Source organism: Hemitrygon akajei, chromosome 12, assembly GCF_048418815.1.
Source record: "Hemitrygon akajei chromosome 12, sHemAka1.3, whole genome shotgun sequence".
Lineage (NCBI taxonomy): Eukaryota > Metazoa > Chordata > Chondrichthyes > Myliobatiformes > Dasyatidae > Hemitrygon > Hemitrygon akajei.
Window position 1 is genome coordinate 92,261,766 of NC_133135.1, and position 20,872 is coordinate 92,282,637.

General features: G+C 43.7%; 1 protein-coding gene across 2 annotated transcripts in view; it reads left to right on the forward strand.

The window, feature by feature from the left end:
- LOC140737291 (LIM homeobox transcription factor 1-alpha-like) overlaps positions 1-20,872 on the forward strand; it is a 634,570-nt gene that overhangs the window by 606,688 nt on the left and 7,010 nt on the right. For both annotated transcript variants that reach the window (XM_073063685.1, XM_073063686.1), the window contains exons 6-7: positions 13,718-13,795; positions 19,006-19,075. In XM_073063685.1, coding sequence (XP_072919786.1) covers positions 13,718-13,795; positions 19,006-19,075 — 148 coding nt within the window. The remainder of the gene's footprint in view (positions 1-13,717; positions 13,796-19,005; positions 19,076-20,872) is intronic.

The following is a 20,872-nucleotide window of genomic DNA, read 5'->3' on the forward strand; positions in this document are numbered from 1 at the left end:
TCACTTTTGAAGGTCTCCCACTTACCAAGTACACCTTTGCCAGAAAACAGCTTGACCCAAGCCACACTTGCCAGATCCTGTCTGATGCCATCAAAATCAGACTTGATATCACTGACATATGATACTAAATTTGTTGTTTTGTGGCAGTAGTACATTGCAATACATAATAAAAATATAAATTACAACAAGAAGTATATATAAAAAATTAAATTTCATATGTAGTGCAAAAAGACAAGGAAAAATTACTGGGGTAGTGTTCAAGGATTTGTTGTCCATTCAGAAATCTGATGGCAGAGAGGAAAAAGCTGTTCCTGAAATGTTGAGTCTGTGTCTTCAGGCTCCTGTACCTCCTCCTTGATGGTAGTAATGGCTCCTCAGTAGAGATCATTAAGGGCACCAAATTTCTTGGTGTTCACCAGGCGGAGAATCTCACCCGGTCCCTCAACACCAGCTCCATAGCAAAGAAAGCCCAGCAGTGTCTCTACTTTCTGCAAAGGCTGAGGAAAGTCCATCTCCCACCCCCCAGGTTCTGTAACAATGAAATTTTTTAAAATTAATATACCACTGTTAAATTTAAGCACCCTTAAAATATCATCACAAGTATTTGAAATAGAGATTGATACACTGTTGAAACACTCTGTGATTGAGAGAATTTAAGTCTTTATGGATCTGGTACAGAGGAGTTGAGTTCTGAGTTACACGAGTCATATCGAATGGTGGGCCAGGCTTAAGGCGCTGAGTGGCGTACTCCTGCTCCTAGTGTCCTGTCTTTGTGTGTGCATGTTTTAGCAGATGAGTAAGTAATGGAGTAGAAATATCTCATTAATATCTCCAGCCCAACATTTGACAGTAGATGACAACGGTAAAGTAAGCAAGTGTTTAATAACATTTTCTTTCATAAAAAGCAATGAATCTAACTGAGCACCTTTCTCTGATACTATCTGTTCTTATAACCCATGGATCCATGGATCTCAGCTTTCCAGTAGAACACTCTATGAAAATTTAGGCATCAATCTCTACCGTGTATTTCCTTATTTTCTTTTATTTTCAGATTTTCAGTTCAGCAGCAACCTGCGTCTGACTGGACCAGAATTTCTCTCTCTCTTTTAACTCCTTCATTTATATTTCCTTCAGACAGGTCATCTGTAATCAAGAAACTTTCACTTTCCCCTCTCGGTCAACTCCAGAAGGCTCTCTTAGTCTACAAACTTTCACAGACATTCCTCTTGTTCACTGCAACTTCCTCTTCTTTGTAACCTAAAATGTGTTTCTTCTGCAGTTGCCTAGTTCTGATCATCAGGCCAAAATGTTTTTCCCTTCGCAGATGCTGGCTGACTGGAGTATTTCCAGGATTGTCTGATAGTATGGAGCAACAGTCAGTCTGTTGGTGGAAGTCAATGGGTAAAGCAGCATCTGTCAGATGAAAGGATATTTTGAGGTTTCAGTCCTGATTTGGGATTTCAACTCAAAACCTCAACAATTCCTCCCCCCCATACAGATGTTGCTTGACCCGCTATACAAATTCAGCAGGCTGCCGCTCCGGACTCCAGCACCTGCAGTCTCTTTTGTGTCCCATTGTCTGATATTATGTTTGATCGCATCTTTTGCATCTGCAGTCCACAATGTTGTTAGGTTTTGCTGCCTTCAGAATAACTTCCCTCCTTTTCAGTTGGTTGTAATCCCTTTGCATCTAATATTAGCTCAGGGGAAATGGCCTCTCACTGTTCATCTGTTTGAGTTTTGCATTATGTTGTGTGGCTGAATACTTACCATTTTCAAAGATTTACTTCACAGGGACTCGTAGCTATTAGCACATTATCTTGACTGCACAATTGAAGTAATTTTGTGCCAAAGACTCTTATGGTTAAAACTTGTCAGATTTACCCACTTACAACTGGATATATACAGCACTGTGCAAAAGTCTTAGGCGCACACACACACACACACACACACACACACACACACACACACACACACACACACACACACACACACACACACACACACACACACACACACACACACACACACACACACACACACACACACACACACACACACACACACACACCTATATATATCTAGGTGCCTACGCCTTTTGCACAGTACTATATTTGTCAATATGGAACCGAGAGCAAGTTGGTGAATCTGGCAGAAGCAGAGGATATTGGGAATAGCAAGGGTAGAGTGCCACGGGAGGTGTGTGGAACCGATGGCACCGAAGGAGTTTAAGGGACATGGGGAGAGGTTGGCGCCTATGTTCCCTCTAAGCTGTGCGCGTGCACACACGTTTCTCAAGCAGCGCACAAAGGAAATTAATGTGCGCACAAGAAGTTAGTTACCTAAAATAATGTAGTAATTAATAATTATGCTTATTGAAAATAATCTTTTAGCTAAATGTTTCTGTTAACTAGTTAGTCGGTTTTTCAAATACCACAATGCATGTCACCTCTCCTTTCCTGTTCTGGTTTGTACAGCTGCATCATGGTGGCAGCCACCTTCGGTGGACAGTGTTCATATCATAAAGTTTACAAAGATCTGTTTCAAATCCTGTAGATAGCCTACTAAGTTTTTATTGAAAAAATATTGATTCACTATGTCGAATTCAAAAGAAGTAAAGGGCGTGAAGCACAAAAGAACTGCAAATTTCTTTAAAGTTTTGCTAAGCCAACAACTTGAAGAAAACGTCACAGTAGATACAAGTTTGCTGTTGACTTTTATAACTAGTCTCTGTGTTCATTTAGAAGAAAGGTTTCCTGAAGATGAGGTACAAGAATGGTCAGCTTTTGATTTCTCCGCAATTGCAGATTGTGACTTCACATTTGGGGATGAATAAGTTATTGCCTTATGTCTAAATTATCACGATTTTCTAGCTGAAAATACTGTAATAGTTAGACACTTTAATGATTTCATATTTTCCATGCGAGAAAAAAGTTAAATCCAAACTGATTTCAAATTTTGCTCATGGTGGCATTTGTACTTCAAAATGAACGACCTTGCACAGTTGATGGACATTGGGGGAACCTTTCTTATGTCTAGTGCGGACTGTGAGCAAGGTTTTAGCCTAATGAATCAATTCAAAAACAAGCTGAGAAACCGCTAGGTGAATGTTATTTGGATATGTTAATGAGAATCGAAAGCTATCAATTGGATGGAAGTTCTCTTAGTCTAGATAGAGTTTACAAACCATATATAACCATATAACAATTACAGCATGGAAACAGTCCATCTCAGCCCTTCTAGTCTGTGCCGAACGATTACTCTCACCTAGTCCCACTGGCCCGCACTCAGCCCATAACCCTCCATTCCTTTCCTGTACATATACCTATCCAATTTTACTTTAAATGACAATACCGAACCTGCCTCTACCACGTCCACTGGAAGCTCGTTTCACACAGCTACCACTCTCAGAGTAAAGAAATTCCCCCTCATGTTACCTTTAAACTTTTACCCCCTAACTCTCAACTCATGTCCTCTTGTTTGAATCTCCCCTACTCTCAATGGAAAAAGCCTATCCATGTCAACTCTATCTATCCCCCTCATAATTTTAAATACCTCTATCAAGTCCCCCCTCAACCTTCTATGCTCCAAATAATAAAGACCTAACTTGTTCAACCTTTCCCTGTAACTTAGGTGCTGAAACCCAGGTAACATTCTAGTAAATCTTCTCTGTACTCTCTCTATTTTGTTGACATCTTTCCTATAATTCGGTGACCAGAACTGTACACAATAGTCCAAATTTGGCCTCACCAATGCCTTGTACAATTTTAACATTACATCCCAACTCCTCTACTCAATGCTCTGATTTATAAAGGCCAGCATACCAAAAGCTTTCTTCACCACCCTATCCACATGAGATTCCACCTTCAGGGAACTATGCACCTAGGTCACTCTGTTCTACTGCATTCTTCAATGCCCTACCATTTACCATGTATGTCCTATTTGGATTATTACTACCAAAATGTAGCACCTCACACTTATCAGCATTAAACTCCATCTGCCATCATTCAGCCCACTCTTCTAACTGGCCTAAATCTCTCTGTGATTTACCCTTTCCAAAGAATGGGTAAATGCCAAGATAAGGAGAGAGAAAAACTGAGTGACTTAAATATGTATGTTATTTTGTTGTTATTCTGTGCAGTTTTATGTCAAATATTTTGTAAACCTACCTAAACTGTGCCATGCGTACATTCAGTGTGCACATACTTTTGTCACAGAAGAAAATTTGCACAACATAAGATTTTTGCACACACTGACTACTAAAAATTAGAGGGAACATTGGTTGGCATGGGGGCAGATGCACTCAGTCCTGAGACACCAGTTTGATTCCAATTAATTGGTTTATTGATCATTACAGAAGAATTCTCTCCAGTAACTTCCCTGCCACTGATGTGAGCATCACTGGTCGATCCAGGATTATCTTTGGTTTCCTTCTTGAACAATGGATCAACATTAGCCACTCACTAGTCCTTTTGGACCTCACCTGTGGCTGGAGGGGTCATGAAGATATTGGTCAAGGCCTCAGTAATATCTTCTCTTGGCTCTCTCAATAACCTGGGGTAATAAAACATAGAAAATATAGACACAATACAGGCCCTTCAACCTACAAAGCTGTACCGAACATGTCCCTACCTGAGAACCACCTAGGCTTTACCATGGCCCTCTATTTCTCTAAGCTCCATGTACCTATCCAAAAGTCTCTTAAAAGACCCTATCTTATCCGCCTGCACCACCGCCGCTGGCAGCCCATTCCACACACTCACCATTCTCTGCATAAAAAACTTACTCCTGACATCTCCTCTGTACCTACTTCCAAGTACCTTAAAACTATACCCTCTCATTCTAGAGTTCACTCAACCTATTCTCATAAGGCATGCTCTCCAATCCAGGCAACATCCTTGTAAATCTCCTCTGCACCCTTTCTATGGTTTTCACATCCTTCCCGTAGTGAGGCGACCAGAATTGAGCACAGTACTCCAAGTGGAGTCTGACCCAGGGTCCTATATAGCTCTTAAACTCAATCCCATGATTGATGAAGGCCAATACACCGTATGCCTTCTTAACCACAGAGTCAATCTGCGTAGCAGCTTTGAGTGTCCTATGGACTCAGACCCCAAGATCCTTCTGATCCTCCCACTGCCAAGAGTCTTACCATTAATACTATATTCTGCCATCATATTTGACCTCCCAAATTAAACCACCTCACACTTATCTGGGCCAAACTCCATCTGCCACTTCTCAGCCCAGTTTTGCATCCAATCAATGTCCCGTTGTAACCTCTGACAGCCCTCCACACTATCCACAACACCTCCAACCTTTGTGTCATCAGCAAATTTACTAACCCATCCCTCCACTTCCTCATCTAGGTCATTTATAAAAATCACAAAGAGTAGGGGTCCCAGAACAGATCCCTGAGGCACACCACTGGTCTCCGACCTCCATGCAGAATATGACCCATCTACAACAGCCCTGGGGACTTATACATTATAATACTATTTAAGAGATCTAACACTACCTGCTCCTTTATTTCAGAATGCCCTAGCATATCAACTCATTTAGCACTGATCTCCCTGTCCTCCATGTCCTTCTCCTTGATAATACTGATGTAAAGTACACAGTAAGGACCTCACCCACATCCACTGCATCCAAGTAACTATTCCCCCCTTTATCCTTGATGGTCCTACCCCCTCCCTAGATATCCTTTTGCTCTTGATGTCTATATAGAACACCTTGGGATTCTCTTTAATCCTACTTTTCATAGTGTGTCCTGGCTTTTCTAATTCCCTTCTTGGGTTCTTTTCTGGTTTCTTTATAATGTTTGACTCTTAACTTCCTAAGCTTTACATACTTATCCTTTTTCTTTCTGACTAAATTTATCACCTCACTTGACATCCAAGGTTCCCTTACCTTACCATTCTTGTCATTCCTTCTGACTGAAACATACGTGTCTGTGCAGTTGGTGTTTAAATACCCTCCACATGCCAGATGTGGACTTGCCCATAAACAGCTGTTCTCCATTAAATCGTCCAAGTTACTGCCTAATGCTCTCATATTTTCCCCGCTCTTGTAATGTAAATAGTTATCTTCATCTATTGTTATTTAAAAAATTAAGGAGTTGTAGTCACTGTTCCCTAACTGTTCATCCAATGAAAGGTCAGTCACCTGGCCAGGCTCATAACACAGCACCAGTTCCAATACAGCTCCTCTTGTTGGAATATCTATATATTAATTTAAGGAACTCTCCTGAATGCACCTATCAAATCCTGTACCATCTAAACCTTTTGAAGATGCCATGACAACAACCCTATTGTTTTTACATCATTCTTTAATCTGTTTCTCAATGTCTTTGTGGCTATTGGGGGTCTGTAGTACAAAATCCAGTAGAGTGACTGCACGCTTCCTATTTTCATGTTCTACTCTATAGATTCAGTTTCTCTCCATTATCTCCTCTCCGAGTGCAGGTGAGATATTGCACATCCCACCCTGCCTTCCTCTCAGTCTTTTCCAAAACGTTGAAACTTTGAGACATTAAACACCCATTCATGTTCCACTCTCAACTAGGTTTGTGTAATGGCCAAACATCATAGTTCCATGTACCATCCCATGCTCTACATTAAACACCTTTACCAATACTCCTAGCATAAAATGCACGCACCTCAAACTATCGGTCCTATCATATCTATTACTTTGTTCCTGCCTGTTTTTACTGACCCTGACATCTACCTTCCTCTCCATCCCTCCACATTATGACCTGGTGCTGTGGTTCCTATTCTCCTGCCAAACTAGTTTAAACCCTCTTGAGTAGCACTAGCGAACCTCCTGGCCAGGATATTGGTTCTCCTCCAGTTTAGGTGCAACCCTTTCCTCTTGCACAGGTCAGCTGGCCTAAACAAGTTTCCAATGATCCAAGAACCTGAAACCATGTCCCCTGCATCACACCCTCAGTCACTCATTCATCTGTACTATCATCCTATTCCTGCCTCAACTAGCACATGACACCAGGAGTAACCCAGAAATTACTACCTTGGAGGTTCTGCTCTTCAGCCTCTTCCCTAACTCCCTATACTCACTGTGCAGGACCTCTTCCCTCTTTCTACCTACGTCATTGGTGCCAATATGCACCACAATCTGCTTACCTTCCTTCTTTAGAATATTCTGCAGCTGCTCTGAGACACCCTGGACCATAGCATCTGGGAGACAACACACCATCTTGGCTTCTCTTTAGTGATCACAGAATCTCTTGTCCATCTCCCCCTACAACTGAGTCTCCTATCACTACTGCAGTCCTGGACTTTCCCCTTCCTGCTGAGCCTCAGAACTGGCTACAGTGCCAGTGAGATGGCTGCTCCTGCTGTATCCTGATAGAACCTCTCTCTCCCAGCAGTATCCAAAGGGATATACTTGCTGCTGAGGGGAATGGACACAGGGGAACCCTTTACTTCTCCTGGTGACCACCCATCTACTATATGAAGCCTGCACTCTGGGTATGAATACCTCAGTAAAAGAGTCATTTATGAGGTTTTCAACCTCCAGAATGGTCCTGACTATATTCAGCTCCAGGATCAGAATCCGGTTTAATATCACTGGCATATGCCATGAAATGCATTGTTTTGTAGCAGTAGTAGATTGCAATCAATATGACTTTAAACAAACTAAATTACAATAAAAATATAATAAAATTAAGGGGTCCTTAATAATGGATGCCATCTTCTTGAGGCATCATCTTTTTAATGTATCCTGGATGCTGGCGAGCTAGTGCCCATAATGGTGTTGGCTGAGTTTCCAACTTTCTACAGCCTTTTCCAATCCTGTGCAGTGGTCCATCCCCACCAGACGATGATGCAGCCAGTTAGAATACTCTGCATGGTACATCTGTGGAAATATCCAAGGGTATTTGGTGATATACAGCTCCAGTACCTTGATATTGCCAGGAGCTGAAGTTGGGTGCACTTCCTGCAGATGTAGGCAACAAGGAGGCCATTAGGTACTCTGTAATCCCACATGTTACAGGAGAAACATTGTGCTGCCTTAAATACCATCCTGTCTACAGTTGTACCTTTGGCTTTAACTTCTCATGTTTAAATTGTACAATAAAATAAATGACTCAAAAAGACTCAGCATCCTTAGCCTCTGCCTATTCTCACTGAAGCCTGTTGAGCCAAAGCCTGACCACACTAACCATGGCCCATTCCCATAATGGCTACTGCTTAAATCTAATTTTTTATTGGCCCTTGCTAAATTGCTAATAACCCTGGTGATCTCCAGCTCCACAGACAGTCACCACTCACTTTTTAAAACTGGTGCATAAACTCCGCAAGGAACTGTCTCCAACAATCTCTGTGATCTCTTGCTCCACAGACAGCTGTAATGTAGAGCGAAGTGACAGTAAACCATGTTGGGCAGTGAGACAATGGACTGTGGGAGAGAGGTGGCAGGTGGATTGGGTACACCAGGTACCCAGCAGAGAAGCAAATCTGAAAGGGAGAAAGTAGGGTGGATCCTATTGTCATGGTCCCAATTGTTAATCCCCTATTTTGCCCCTAATCTCCTGTGATTATGCCTTGATTCCAATAATTAATTTCCCATTTACTGCTAATTCGCTTGATGACAGCACACCTGGTCTCCATCAAGAACTGCAGTATAAGAACCCTAGTGTCACAACCACTGGTCGCCAGTTTGTTGGTCTATTCCCATGTGATAACTTCATTTCCTGACTGCTTAGAACCGTTAGTTCTAAGTTCAGCTCCAGTTTCAAGATATTCCATGAAAACCCCATCTCCATGTCAAGACTCCATTTCAGAACTCCGTGTCAAGGTTCCTCCTGTTTGCTGTTCAACGTACACGTCTGTGCCAGCATTCCCAACTCAGTCTCCATGCCTGTGTCCTGCACTTGGGTTCTCCTCAGTTGCTCCATGCTACAGAACAAACTGGCCATAATGAACCCAGTGGACATGAATCCCCTGCAGCAAGCCCTCGCCAGCCAGGGCTCCCTACTGGCCCACACGATCAGCTGCTCCGGGATGTCATGGAGAACCACCATTCCCTGTCAGTGAATGTAAAAAAGGTCAATGAACAGGTTGACTGAGTATCTGCTTATCTTTCCCCGTCCACTCCGGGAACTCTGTCTGACCAGCCCAGACAGCCTGTAGTGGCAATGCCCTATGTGTCGACAACATGACCGCTAAGAGAGCCGCATGTACCTGAACCAGAACCTACACTGGGGATCTGGGGAAGTGCAGACCATTCTGTTGCAATGCTCCTTGGTGTTTGATCATCCATGTACACCACGGACAGATCAAAGATAGCTTACATCATGGGGTTGTTGCGAGGAAGTGCCTTAGCATGGGCCACCGTGATTTGGGATAATCAGCCAGAGATCTGCTCTTCGTTCCCAACCTTCATCTCAGAAATGAGGAAGATTTTTGACCATCCTGTCTACGGTAAAGATCCCGCTAAGCGTCTACTCACCCTCCATTGGGGCTCACACAGTGTTGCCAAATACTCCATGGAGTTCCAGGCGCAAGCGGCTGACTTGGGGTGGAATGATGAGGCACTCCAGGAGATATTTCGGCAAGGCCTCTGTGACATGGTAAAGGATGAGTTGGCGGTTAGGAATGACACTAACAGCCTGGATTTCATTGATCTCCCTAGCCACCAGGCTGGACAACCGATTCAAGAACTTCAGAGAGAGAGGACTAGTTGTCCTACACCTTTGGTTACCCTACATCACGCTTTACCATCTTCTCCCAGCCCTAGCCTCTCTCTTCCTCCTGCTCCTAGAATAGCTCCCAGTCTGGCTGTTTCCACCATCCCAGGAGAGGAACCAATGCAGCTGGGACGGAACTGTCTTTCTCCCACAGAGCGACTCTGGAAATTGAGATCGGAGGAGTGTTTCTATTGCGGTTGGTCTGGCCATTTTCATGTTACCTGTTCCCTTCGGCCAAAAAGGGAGGGCTCTCCAATAGAAAGGGGGACCCTGGTGAGTCAGACAACATTCCCTTCTGTCCACCAACCCAGATGCAGATCCAAGCTACTGTAAGCTACTACCAACAGTCCCTGTCTCCGTCTGCCTTGGTGCTGAGGGAAATCTGTTGGATGAGGACATAGCTTCCTGGGCGGACTTCCTCGGGAGCTGTTGAGTACCCCTCTGGAAGCCTGGGCACTGGACAGAAGACTTCTGGCCCGAGTCACTCACTATATACCACCACTGTCTTTGATTCTCTCTGGGAACCATCAGGGACAGGAATAATTTAACCTAATTCCCTCTCCTTGAGCTCCTATAGTTCTTGGTTACCCCTGGTTAAGCTGCCATAACCTCCACACTGATTGGTCCACTGGGAAGATACCCAGCTGGAGTCCGTTTTGTCACTCCATTTGTCTACAGTTGGGCCTTTCCCCTGTAAAAGCCACCGCGGCCTCGTCTGCTGCTGAACCCCCTGACTTGTCCAGGGTTCCAGTGGAGTACCACGACCTGGGACAAGTATTTAGTAAGCAACTAAATTGTGCTATTAACCTTCTCCCCGGAGCTCCTCTACCCACTAGTCGGCTGTATAACTTGTCCAGACCAGAGAGGGAAGCAATGGAGTGTTACGTCAGTCAATTTCTTGCAGCGGGCATTATCCAACCCTCATCCTCCCCGGTGGGCGCAGGGTTCTTCTTTGTGGGGAAGAAGGATGGTTCACTATGTCCCTGCATTAACTACCAAGGCCTAAATCATACAACCTGTGGTGAACTACTTATACCTGTCTGGACACGCCGCCCCGCTGACTGCTCCTGTGGCTCCTCCCACAGACCCCTGTATAAAGGCGATTGGAGGCACGGCTCCACCCTCAGTCTCCAGGATGTCGTGTGGGAATCTCTTGCTGCTGACTGCTCTCTTCCAGCGAATAAAAGCCTATATCTCGCCTCATGTCTTCGAGAGTTATTGATGGTGCATCACAACCATAAAGAACAAGTACCCACTGCCCCTCATAAACTTCACTGTCGAACTACTTCACAGAGCCACCATCTTCTCTAAGTTGGACCTACGAAGTGCCTACCATCTGGTCAGAATAAAGGAGTGAGACGAGTGGAAAATGGCATTCAATACCCCCTTGGGCTACTTCGAATACTTGGTTTTGCCCAGCCTCTGGTTAGAGATGAGTACCCTCTAATCCAGGCAGCATCATGATGATTCTCTCCAAAGCCTCCACATCCATCTTGTAACAGGCCAAAGAGAACTACAAACAATACTCCAAATGTTGGTTAACCAGAGGTTTTTTTAGCTTAAGATAGAGGTTTATGTAATTATACAGGGCATCACAGGGTAGGGTATATGCAGGGTATAATGGCGAATCACAGTTCTCCAGGGTAGTGGAGTCTCAGGCTAGAGATTTAAGGGGAGAGGGAAATGAACTAAAGAGGATCCGAGAGGTACGTTTTTCACACAGAGCATGCTGGGTATATGGAATGAATTGCAACTGGAAGTGTTAGAGGCCGATACAATAGCAACGTTTAAAAGACACTTAGCCAGGTACATAGGCAGGAAAGGGCCAAACACAGATAAGAGGACCGGCTTAGACAGGCACCTTGGTCGGCATGAAATGTGTTGGGCCAAAGAGCCTATTTCCATGCTTTCCAACTCTATGAGACTATGGATCTTCAAATCAAAGGTAACCACACTTGTTTTTAATAAGCTGAAATATACAAATTGTTCATGCAAAGGCTATTGATTCCATATGCAGGAGTGCAGGTGCTCAGGAGGATTTTTTAAAATCCCGTTTTTACTTCTCAGACTCCTTCCCATTTACAGCTTAGAAAGACTGTTAAATGTTACTGGTTTTATGGACCTGAGTTTGAAAGGCAGTGTCAAACAAATACAGGATGGATGTGGAAGCTTTGCTGCTTGGATTACAGGGTATCTGCTCTAAGCAGAGGTTGGGCAAACTTGGGTTGTTTTCTTTGGAGCAATGGAGGCTGAAGGAGGACTTGATAGAAACATATAAAAAGTATATAATGCAGCTTGGGACATTGGTGTTTGGAGTTCAATTCCATTGTCCTCTGTAAGAAAGTTTATACATTCTTTGTCTATGTGCTCCAGTTTCCTCCTACAGTCCAAAGACGTACTGGTTAGTAGGTTAATTGGCCATTGTAAATTTCCCTGAGATTAGGCGAGGGTTAAATAGGTAGGTTGCTGGGCTGTGTGGCTGGTTGGGTCGGAATGGCCTGTTTTACACCACATCTCTAAATGAAGTGAATTGAAAATGAGTGCAGCTGCTCAAGAGGTTTTTTTTTAAAAAAATCTCCATTTTAGTTTACAGAGTCCTTCCCAAGAACAGATCAGAAAGACTCTTAAACATTACTGGATCTGGATTTAAAGACAATTTCCAAATGCATTCTCCAACCCTTGTAAAGAGATAAATTATTTTAAATAAATGCCTTTGTTTGTTGGAAGTTTAGTTAAGTGAATGTTTCTCATCTAAGAGAGAGCTATAGCCACAGGAGTTGAAGCTGTGGTTAAAAAGACTTGCAAGTGAGCCATGTAGTTCATGTGAGAAAGGCAGAAGGAGGCTGGTGAATGAGCAGGTGGGCAGGAAGGTGACGCGTGGATCTTAGGCTGAAGAACTATGAGCTGGTGTATATGAGCAGGGTGAGGAATCCAGCAATAATGGCAGGATATGGGGACTGTAGAGGAACAGGGGAAAGCCATGAGTGCACTTTCCACTGATCCTTGAAGGCAGGGCTTAACAAGGCTTTTACAGCAGAGACATGGAACAAATTGAGCGAAGGTGTGGAGAACCGTGTAAAACACCTGAGCTGGAAGATCTCTGTGGGTCAGGTAGCATCTGCGAAGGAAAGTGGACAGTCAGTGTTTCAGGTTGAGACCACTCATCTGGATAAGGGAAATAATTTGCCAAAAAGATACAGAGGATACAGATCAGCTGCAGACATAGGAGGAGAAATGCAGATGGAGTTTAATCTAAGTGAGTGCGAGGCATTGCACTTGGAAGATCAAATGTAAAAGGAAAGCATAGAGTTAATAGTAGGACTTGTAACAGTATTGATAAATCTTGCAGTCCAACTCCAACAGCAGCTGCACAGGTTGATAGGGGGTAAGGAAGGTGTATGGCACACTTGCCTTTATTAGACAAGGCATTGAGTTCAAGAGTCAGGAGATTGTGTTGCATCTTTATAAACCCTGCTTAGGCTGTATCTGGAGTTTTGCATTCAGTTCTGGTTGCTCCATTATAGCAAAAGTGGGGAAACTTTGGTGAGGTTAGAAAAGGTTTATCTGGATGCTGCCTGGATTGGAGGGTATGAGGTATCCAGACCGGTTGAACAAACTAGGGGACACCTGATAGAATTTTATGAAGTTAGATGGGGCGTAGATAGAGTGGACAGCAGGGTTGAATTATCTTATATGAGATGGTATGCATTTAAAGTTCAAGAGGATGTGGGGGGGGGCAGATTTTTTACACAGGGATATTTTCCTGCGATATGTTGCCTGTGGTGGTAGTGAAGTCAGTTATGATAGAGATTTTGGGCACATGAAAATGCAGAGAATGAAGGACTATGTGCAGGCAGAAGAGGTAAGTTTAATCAGGTGTCATTAGCTAATTAGTTCGGCACAACATTGTGGGCCAAAGGCCCTGTTAATGTGCGGTACTGTTCTATGTTTTATGAATTGCTATGATCCCCACCCTGTGGTTCTATAATTATCTCCTGCTTTCCTTCTAAGGTCAGGGAGACGCTGGCAGCAGAGACAGGCTTGAGTGTCCGAGTTGTACAGGTGTGGTTCCAAAATCAGCGAGCAAAGGTAAGATGTTGATTGTGGGTTTAGCAAGCTCATGTCCAAACTCTTTGAGAGTTTGAGATTAATTACCCTGGATGCTCTTGAAATTTAATAAAAACATCATGGGTGTCTTCCTTTTCTTTATACACTTTAGTCAGTGGTTCAAAAATAACGGAGCTGGGTGCAAGCTGGTGAAAGGATAGGTTGACAAGTTGTGGATGTACCCAGTCAGAAGTGGCACCTCTGGTAGAGAGGGTGTGGTGGAGGAATTTATGGCAACTGGCCCGCAGCCCTTCACAGTTGGCACTGGTTGAGTTACAGTGCCTATATAAAGTATTTATCCCCCTTGGAAGTTTTCATGTTTTATTGTTTACACTATTGAATCACAGTGGATTTAATTTGGCTTGTTTTGACTGATCAACAGAAAAAAACTCTTTCGTGTCAAAGTGAAAACAGATCTCTACAAAGTGGTCTAAATTAATTACAAATATAAAACACAAAATAATTGGATTACATAAGTATCCACCCCCTCTTAATATGATACACCAAATTATCACTGGTGCAGTCAATTGCTTTTAGAGGTCACATGATCAGTGAAATGGAGATCACTGTGTGCAGTCAAGGTATTTCAATTGATTGTAGTAAAAATACGCATGTATCTGGAAGGTTCAGCTGCTGGTGTCCTGGCAAAAACTACACCATGAAGACAAAAGAACACTCCAAGCAACTATGCAAAATGGTTATTGAAAAGCATAGATCAGGAGATGGATACAAGAAAATTTCCAAGTCACTTGGAGTACTGTTAAGTCAATCAAGAAAGAAAGAATATGGCACAGCTATAAATCTGCTTAGAACAGGCAGTCCTCAAAAACAGAGTGACCACGGGGACTAGTGAAGGAGGGCACGAAGAGGCCTGTGACAATGCTGGAGGAGTTACAAGCTTTAGTCGCTGAAAGTGACTGCGCTTACAACTGTTGTCTGGGTGCTTCACCAGTTGTAGCTTTGTGGGAGAATGGCAAAGAGAAAGCCACTTTTGAAAAAAAACTCACATAAGATCTCAGCTAGAGTTTGTCAAAAGGCATGTGGAAACTCTGAAGTCAGCTGGAAGAAGGTTCTATGCTCTGATGAAACCAAAATTGAGCTTTTCGGCCATCAGACTAAATGCTATGTTTAACGTTGGCCAAACACCGCATACCATCAAAAGCATATCAACTCTACCATGAAGCATGGTGGTGGTTGCACCATGCTGTGGGGATGCGTCACTGCAGCAGGCCCTGGAAGGCTTGTGAAGGTAGAGGGTAAAATGAATGCAGCAAAATACAGGAAAATCCTGGTGGAAAACCTGATACAGTCTGAAAGAGAACTACAACTTGGGAGAAGATTTGTTTTCCAGCAGGACAATGTTTCACAACCACGTATTTGGCAGCACAGTAGATTTGGCAATTGCACTTGTGAATATCTACGTGTCAGTTCATTATTATTTAATTGTGATAGTATTTAACTCCATACTTGTCGTCGTAGTGCTTGTTGAGACTTGGACATAGCACAGCAATGCTTTGCTGCCTGCTTGTATTCCGCCTTGCCTGAGAAACTGGACTGTTGAGTCAACTGACTCTGAAGACTAGCGTTATTCATTTTATTCTTAGTTGTTCTTTTCAACTGCAGTGTAGGCTACATTTTCCATTTGAGAGTTTTAGTTAACAGCTCTGTTCAGCCTAGCGCTTACTGTTTTCTTTTCTCTTTAACACTGTTCGCATTAAAGTCTGTGAACTATCGACCCGCTTCAGTGTCTTTCACTCTGCATTTGGGCTATATCTGAACCTGGTGACACAATGACCCCAAGCATAAAGCCAAAGCTACACAGGAATGGTTTAAAAACAACAAAGTTAATGTCCTGGAGTAGCCAAGTCAGAGTCCCGACCTCAGTCCAATTGGGAGTTTGTGGCTGGACTTGAAAAGGGCTGTTCTCACACAATCCCAATGCAATCTGACAGAGCAGGACTGTTTTGTAAAGAAGAATGGGGAATAATTGTAGTGGTCTAGATGTGCAAAACTGATAGAGACCTATCCACACAGACTCAAGGCTGTAATTGCTGCAAAAGATGCATCTACTAAATACTGACTTTAAGGGGTGAGTAATTATGCGATCAATGATTTTGTGTTTAATAATTGTAATAAATTTAGACTGATTTGTAGAACTTTACTTTCACTTTGACATGAAAGAATATTTTCTGTTGATCAGTGTCAAAAAGCCAAATGAATCACAGTGGATTTAAATGTTGTAAAACAATAAAACATGAAAACTTCCAAGTGTGGGGGGTGGGTGAATACTTCTTGCAGGCACTGCACAACTGGTCAGGATTACACTGATCTGAGTGTCCAGCAAGCACATCTACTGGACAGATAATAAACACAAAGTACACTGCAGATGCTGAAATGTTTGGTGTCACCATAAAAGCCTGGCCTGCAGAGTAAATACCATAAGAAACCAGCATTGCTACTAGGTTTCCATACAGCTTTTTCCAGTGCCAACATGGGTTGGTTAAAAAGGTTCAATGAAATGGGTAAGACATACACCCAGAAATTAGGTACAAGACTCAGCATTCTGTGGACCTCCGGAATGGGTGGATGAAGGATGTGACTTCACCCAAGTCCAAGCAAAGTGACTCTCTTCTTAAAAAGCACACCCTGCTCCAACCAACATGCTTTATCTTACAGAACTAACCAAAACTGTAGGGAAGGAATAATCCCATGTTGAGTGATACACCTTGCAGTGCCAGTGATGGAGAAGGCTGTGTGTTATGTTGGGTGAAGTGAGTGGAGTGAGATTGGGCTGGTAATACAAGGATCCCTATCCCTGGGTATGGAATGACTTTATCCCATTGAGACACAAGAGAATGCAGATGCTGGAATCTGTAAAAAAAACAAACACCTGGAGGCACTCAGCAGGTCAGGCAGCATCTGTAGTCAATGTTTTGAGTAGAGACCCATCATCAGGATTAAGAGCATGAAAAAAGACAGCCAGTATATAGACGCAAACACGAAGAAATCTGCAGATGCTGGAAATTCAAGCAACACACACAAAATGCTGGTGGAACACAGCAGGCCAGGCAGCATTTATAGGAAGAAGTACAGTCAACGTTTCATCAGGACTAACTGAAAGAAGAGATGGTAAGAGATTTGAAAGTGGGAGGGGGAGGAGAGATCCGAAATGATAGGAGAAGACAGGAGGGGGAGGGATGAAGCTAAGAGCTGGAAAGTTGATTGACACCTCGATGCTTGTAAAGAAGGCACAGCAAAGACTCTTCTCCCTCAGAAAGCTGAAACAGGCCAAACTCCTACAAAAGCTGTTGCTTAACTTCTACAGAAGCACAATCCTGCATCGTGTGGTGAAGGCAGCCCAGCGAATTGTCAGGATGGAGCTCCCAGGACTGGACACCATCTATTCCAGCAGACTCAGGAGGAAAGCAATCAGTACAACCAGAGACACCACACACCCCTGCCACTCCCTGTTTGACCCACTTCCATCCAGCAAAAGGTTCAGGACACTAAAAACCAGAACAAATAGACTGAGGAGCAGCTTCTACTCCAGAGCTGTGGCCTCCATCACACCAGTCCCACAGAACAGTGACTGAAACTGTGAGCACACACAAGGACTCAAATACTTGCACTAATGGCACTTTGTGCATTACTGTGACATTTTGGTGCTGCTGTAACTTATTTTCTGCAACTTATCTATTTAATACTGATTTTCTATTACTGTCTTGTTTTTATCTACTGCTTTATTTGATTGCCTGAGAGGAAGCCAAACAGAATTTCATTGTACCGATATATAATGACAATAAAGATCATTCAACAATTCAATTCAAAAAAGGGACACAGAGCAGGAGAAGGGAAAGGATCATGGGACGGGAGGCCTAGGGAGAAAGAAAGGGGGAGGGGAACACCAGAGGAAGATGGAGAGCATTCAAGGAGTGATTGTGAGAGGGACAGAGAGAGAAAAGAGAGAAAAAAGGGAAAAAATAATAAATAAATGATAAGGGTTGGGGTAAGAAGGGGATGAGGGGCATTAACGGAAGTTAGAAAAATCAATGTTCATGCCATCAGGTTCGAGGCTACCCAGACGGAATATAAGATGTTGATCCTTCAACCTGAGTGTGACTTCATTTTTACAGTTGAGGATGCCATGGATTGACATATCAGAGTGGGAATGGGATGTGGAATTAAAATGTGTGGCCACTGGGAGATCCTGCTTTCTTTGGCAGAGCGTAGGTGTTCAGCGAAATAGTCTCCCAGTCTGCGTTGAGTCTCACCAATATATAGAAGGCTGCACCGGGAGCACCAGACGCAGTATATCACACCAGCTAACTCACAGGTGAAGTGTCGCCTCACCTGGAAGGACTGTCTGGGGCCCTGAATGGTGGTGAGGGAGGAAGTGTAAGGGCAGGTGTAGCACTTGTTCCACTTACAAGGATAAGTGCCAGGAGGAAGATCGGTGGGAAGGGATGGGGGGGTGGGGAGACGAATGTACAAAGGAGTCGCGTAGGGAGTGATCCCTGCGGAAAGCAGAAAGGGGGGGAGGGAAAGATGTGCTTGGTAGTGGGATCCCATTGGAGGTGGCGGAAGTTACAGAGTTGTACCCGGAGGCTGGTGGGTTGGTAGGTGAGGACAAGGGGAACCCTATCCCGAGTGAGGTGTGTGGGAGGATGGGGTGAGAGCAGATGTGTGTATGTGTGTGAACTGTATACAATACTCCAAATTTGGCCTCACCTATGCCTTGTACAATTTTAACCTTACATCCCAACTCCTATACTCAATCCTCTGCTAGCAAGGGATTGGTGGGATCAGAAAGGGAGGTGGGGGCAGAAAAGGATTAGGTAGATAAAACTGGATGAAGGAAGGGTAGAGACAGAGGTTGGTAGGTGATAGATGGACCAGATAAGAAAGGAATGAAAGACATATGGAACTAGGTGGAGGGGTAATGAGAGAGGGATAGAATAGAAAAGAAAAGAAAAGGGAGAAATGAACTTGATGGGGGTGGGGAAGAAAACCTGGGTGAGTGGTTCCGTGTTCATACAATTGGGCTGCTGGCTATGCAGGACGTTCTAGTTTGTATTTGATCTCACTGATCCCAGACTGTGGGAGGAAAGTGAGCCCACACTGTGCATGGAGGCAAATGAGCTCAGGTTTCACTGTGATGAGTAACTGACTGTCTTGCTCTTGTCCCCCTACAGATGAAGAAGTTGGCCCGACGACAGCAGCAACAGCAGCAAGACCAGCAGAACACGCAACGACTCAACACAGGTTAGAATAGGATGAGACTGACCATCACATCGCTTCTGTATCACTGCCTGAGACCCGTCACAAGCAGCCAGTCTCAGAGCCTATCCAATCCAGAAGCTACCTGCTGAGGGAATGCTGGCAGAAGAATTTCACAGGCATTTTTCTAGAGAAATGGCCAGAGAGCAGGGCTGGGGTGGGTAGACATAAGCTGGGATGGGCACAGCAGGATATTGCTGATGACAGAAAGGCAAGTATGTGAGGAATGAGACTTGTGGTGTTGAGTTGTGGTCACTAAGATCTGCTCTGTTGCTGATCAGCTCATCTCCCCATCCCATCTCCTCAGTACCCAAATTCCTCTCCAGCTCCTTTAGTTAGAACCCTTCCTAAATGGCTTCTGACCATAGGTTCATTCTCAAATTGTTCTTCTCCAGTACTAGCAGTCCATCCCAATCATCCAGTTATCGGCTCTGCTCTCAGCAGCATGCTTTCCATCTCCACTCACCCCCACCACTGTGATCGCTACTGTAACCCACCACTGTAATCACCTCTCACCCCCACCACTGTGATCATCACTCACCTCACCTCTGCAATCACCTCTCACCATTGTAACCCACCACTGCAATCTGCAATCTACCACCCCACCACCCACATCCACTACTCTTGTGAACCTGGAATAAACAATGAAGAACACAATAGGTCATGCGGTATCTGAGGGATGAAAGAAATAGTCAACATTTGGATTTGAAATTCTGCATCATGACTTGCAAACTTGAATTCTAATCCATCACAGACCTTCACACTGTAACTGCTTACTCATCCACAGTATTGTAACCCACCACTCGATTTTTAATCTGCCCTTTTCTTCCAACTCTCCTGCAACTCCAATAAATTCCTGCTTGTGCATTCACCCTATCATGTCTCAATGCCAGCTGCTGCTGAATTCTCTTCCTCCTCCCCATCTGTCTGCAAGGTCTGTTCTGACTGATTGCAGCAACTTTCCCCTGGCTTTCCACCCTGTCATCTGTGTGTTTCATCCCTGTTGTAATACCATGCCATGGTCTGTAAAGAGTGGGGTGGATTTGGTTTTTTAGGTGTCTGGGATTGAGATGTGTCAGGGAGAGGAATTAGGGGACAAATGTCTGGGGTGTGGAATCTGGGAAAGGAACTGAAAGTGCAGTGTCCATAATTCTTTAAGACATAGGAGCAGATTTATGCCTTTCAACCCTATGAGTCTGCTCTGCCATTCAAGCATGGCTGATTTATTTTTACTTTCAACCCCATTCTCCTGTCTTCTCCCCTTTGATGTCCTGATTAATTAAGTACCTACCAAGCTTTGTTTTAATTATACAAAGCATCTAGAACCATCTGTGGCAATAAATTCCATAGATTCATCAGCCTCCAGCTAAAGAAGTTCCTACTCATCTCTGTTCCAAAGGGATGTTCTTGTATTTTGAGGCTGTGCCCACTCATCCTAGACTCTCCCACTATGTGAAACATCCTTTCCATGTCTTTCTAAGCCTTTCAATATTTGGTAGTTTCAATGAGATCCCACTAATTCTTCTAAACTCTAGCGAATTCAGGCCCAGAGCCTTATACGTTAAACCTTTCAATCCCAGGATCATTCTTGGTAAACCTCCTGTGGTCTCTCTCTAATGTCCTTTCTTAGATATGGGGCCCTAAACTGCTCCCAATATTTCCACATCTGGTCTGACTAATGCCTTATAAAGTCTCAGCATTACATCCTTGCTTTTATATATTAATCTTCTCAAAATGAATTCCAGCATTGTATTTACCTTTCTTACAGGCAAGGAAACTGGG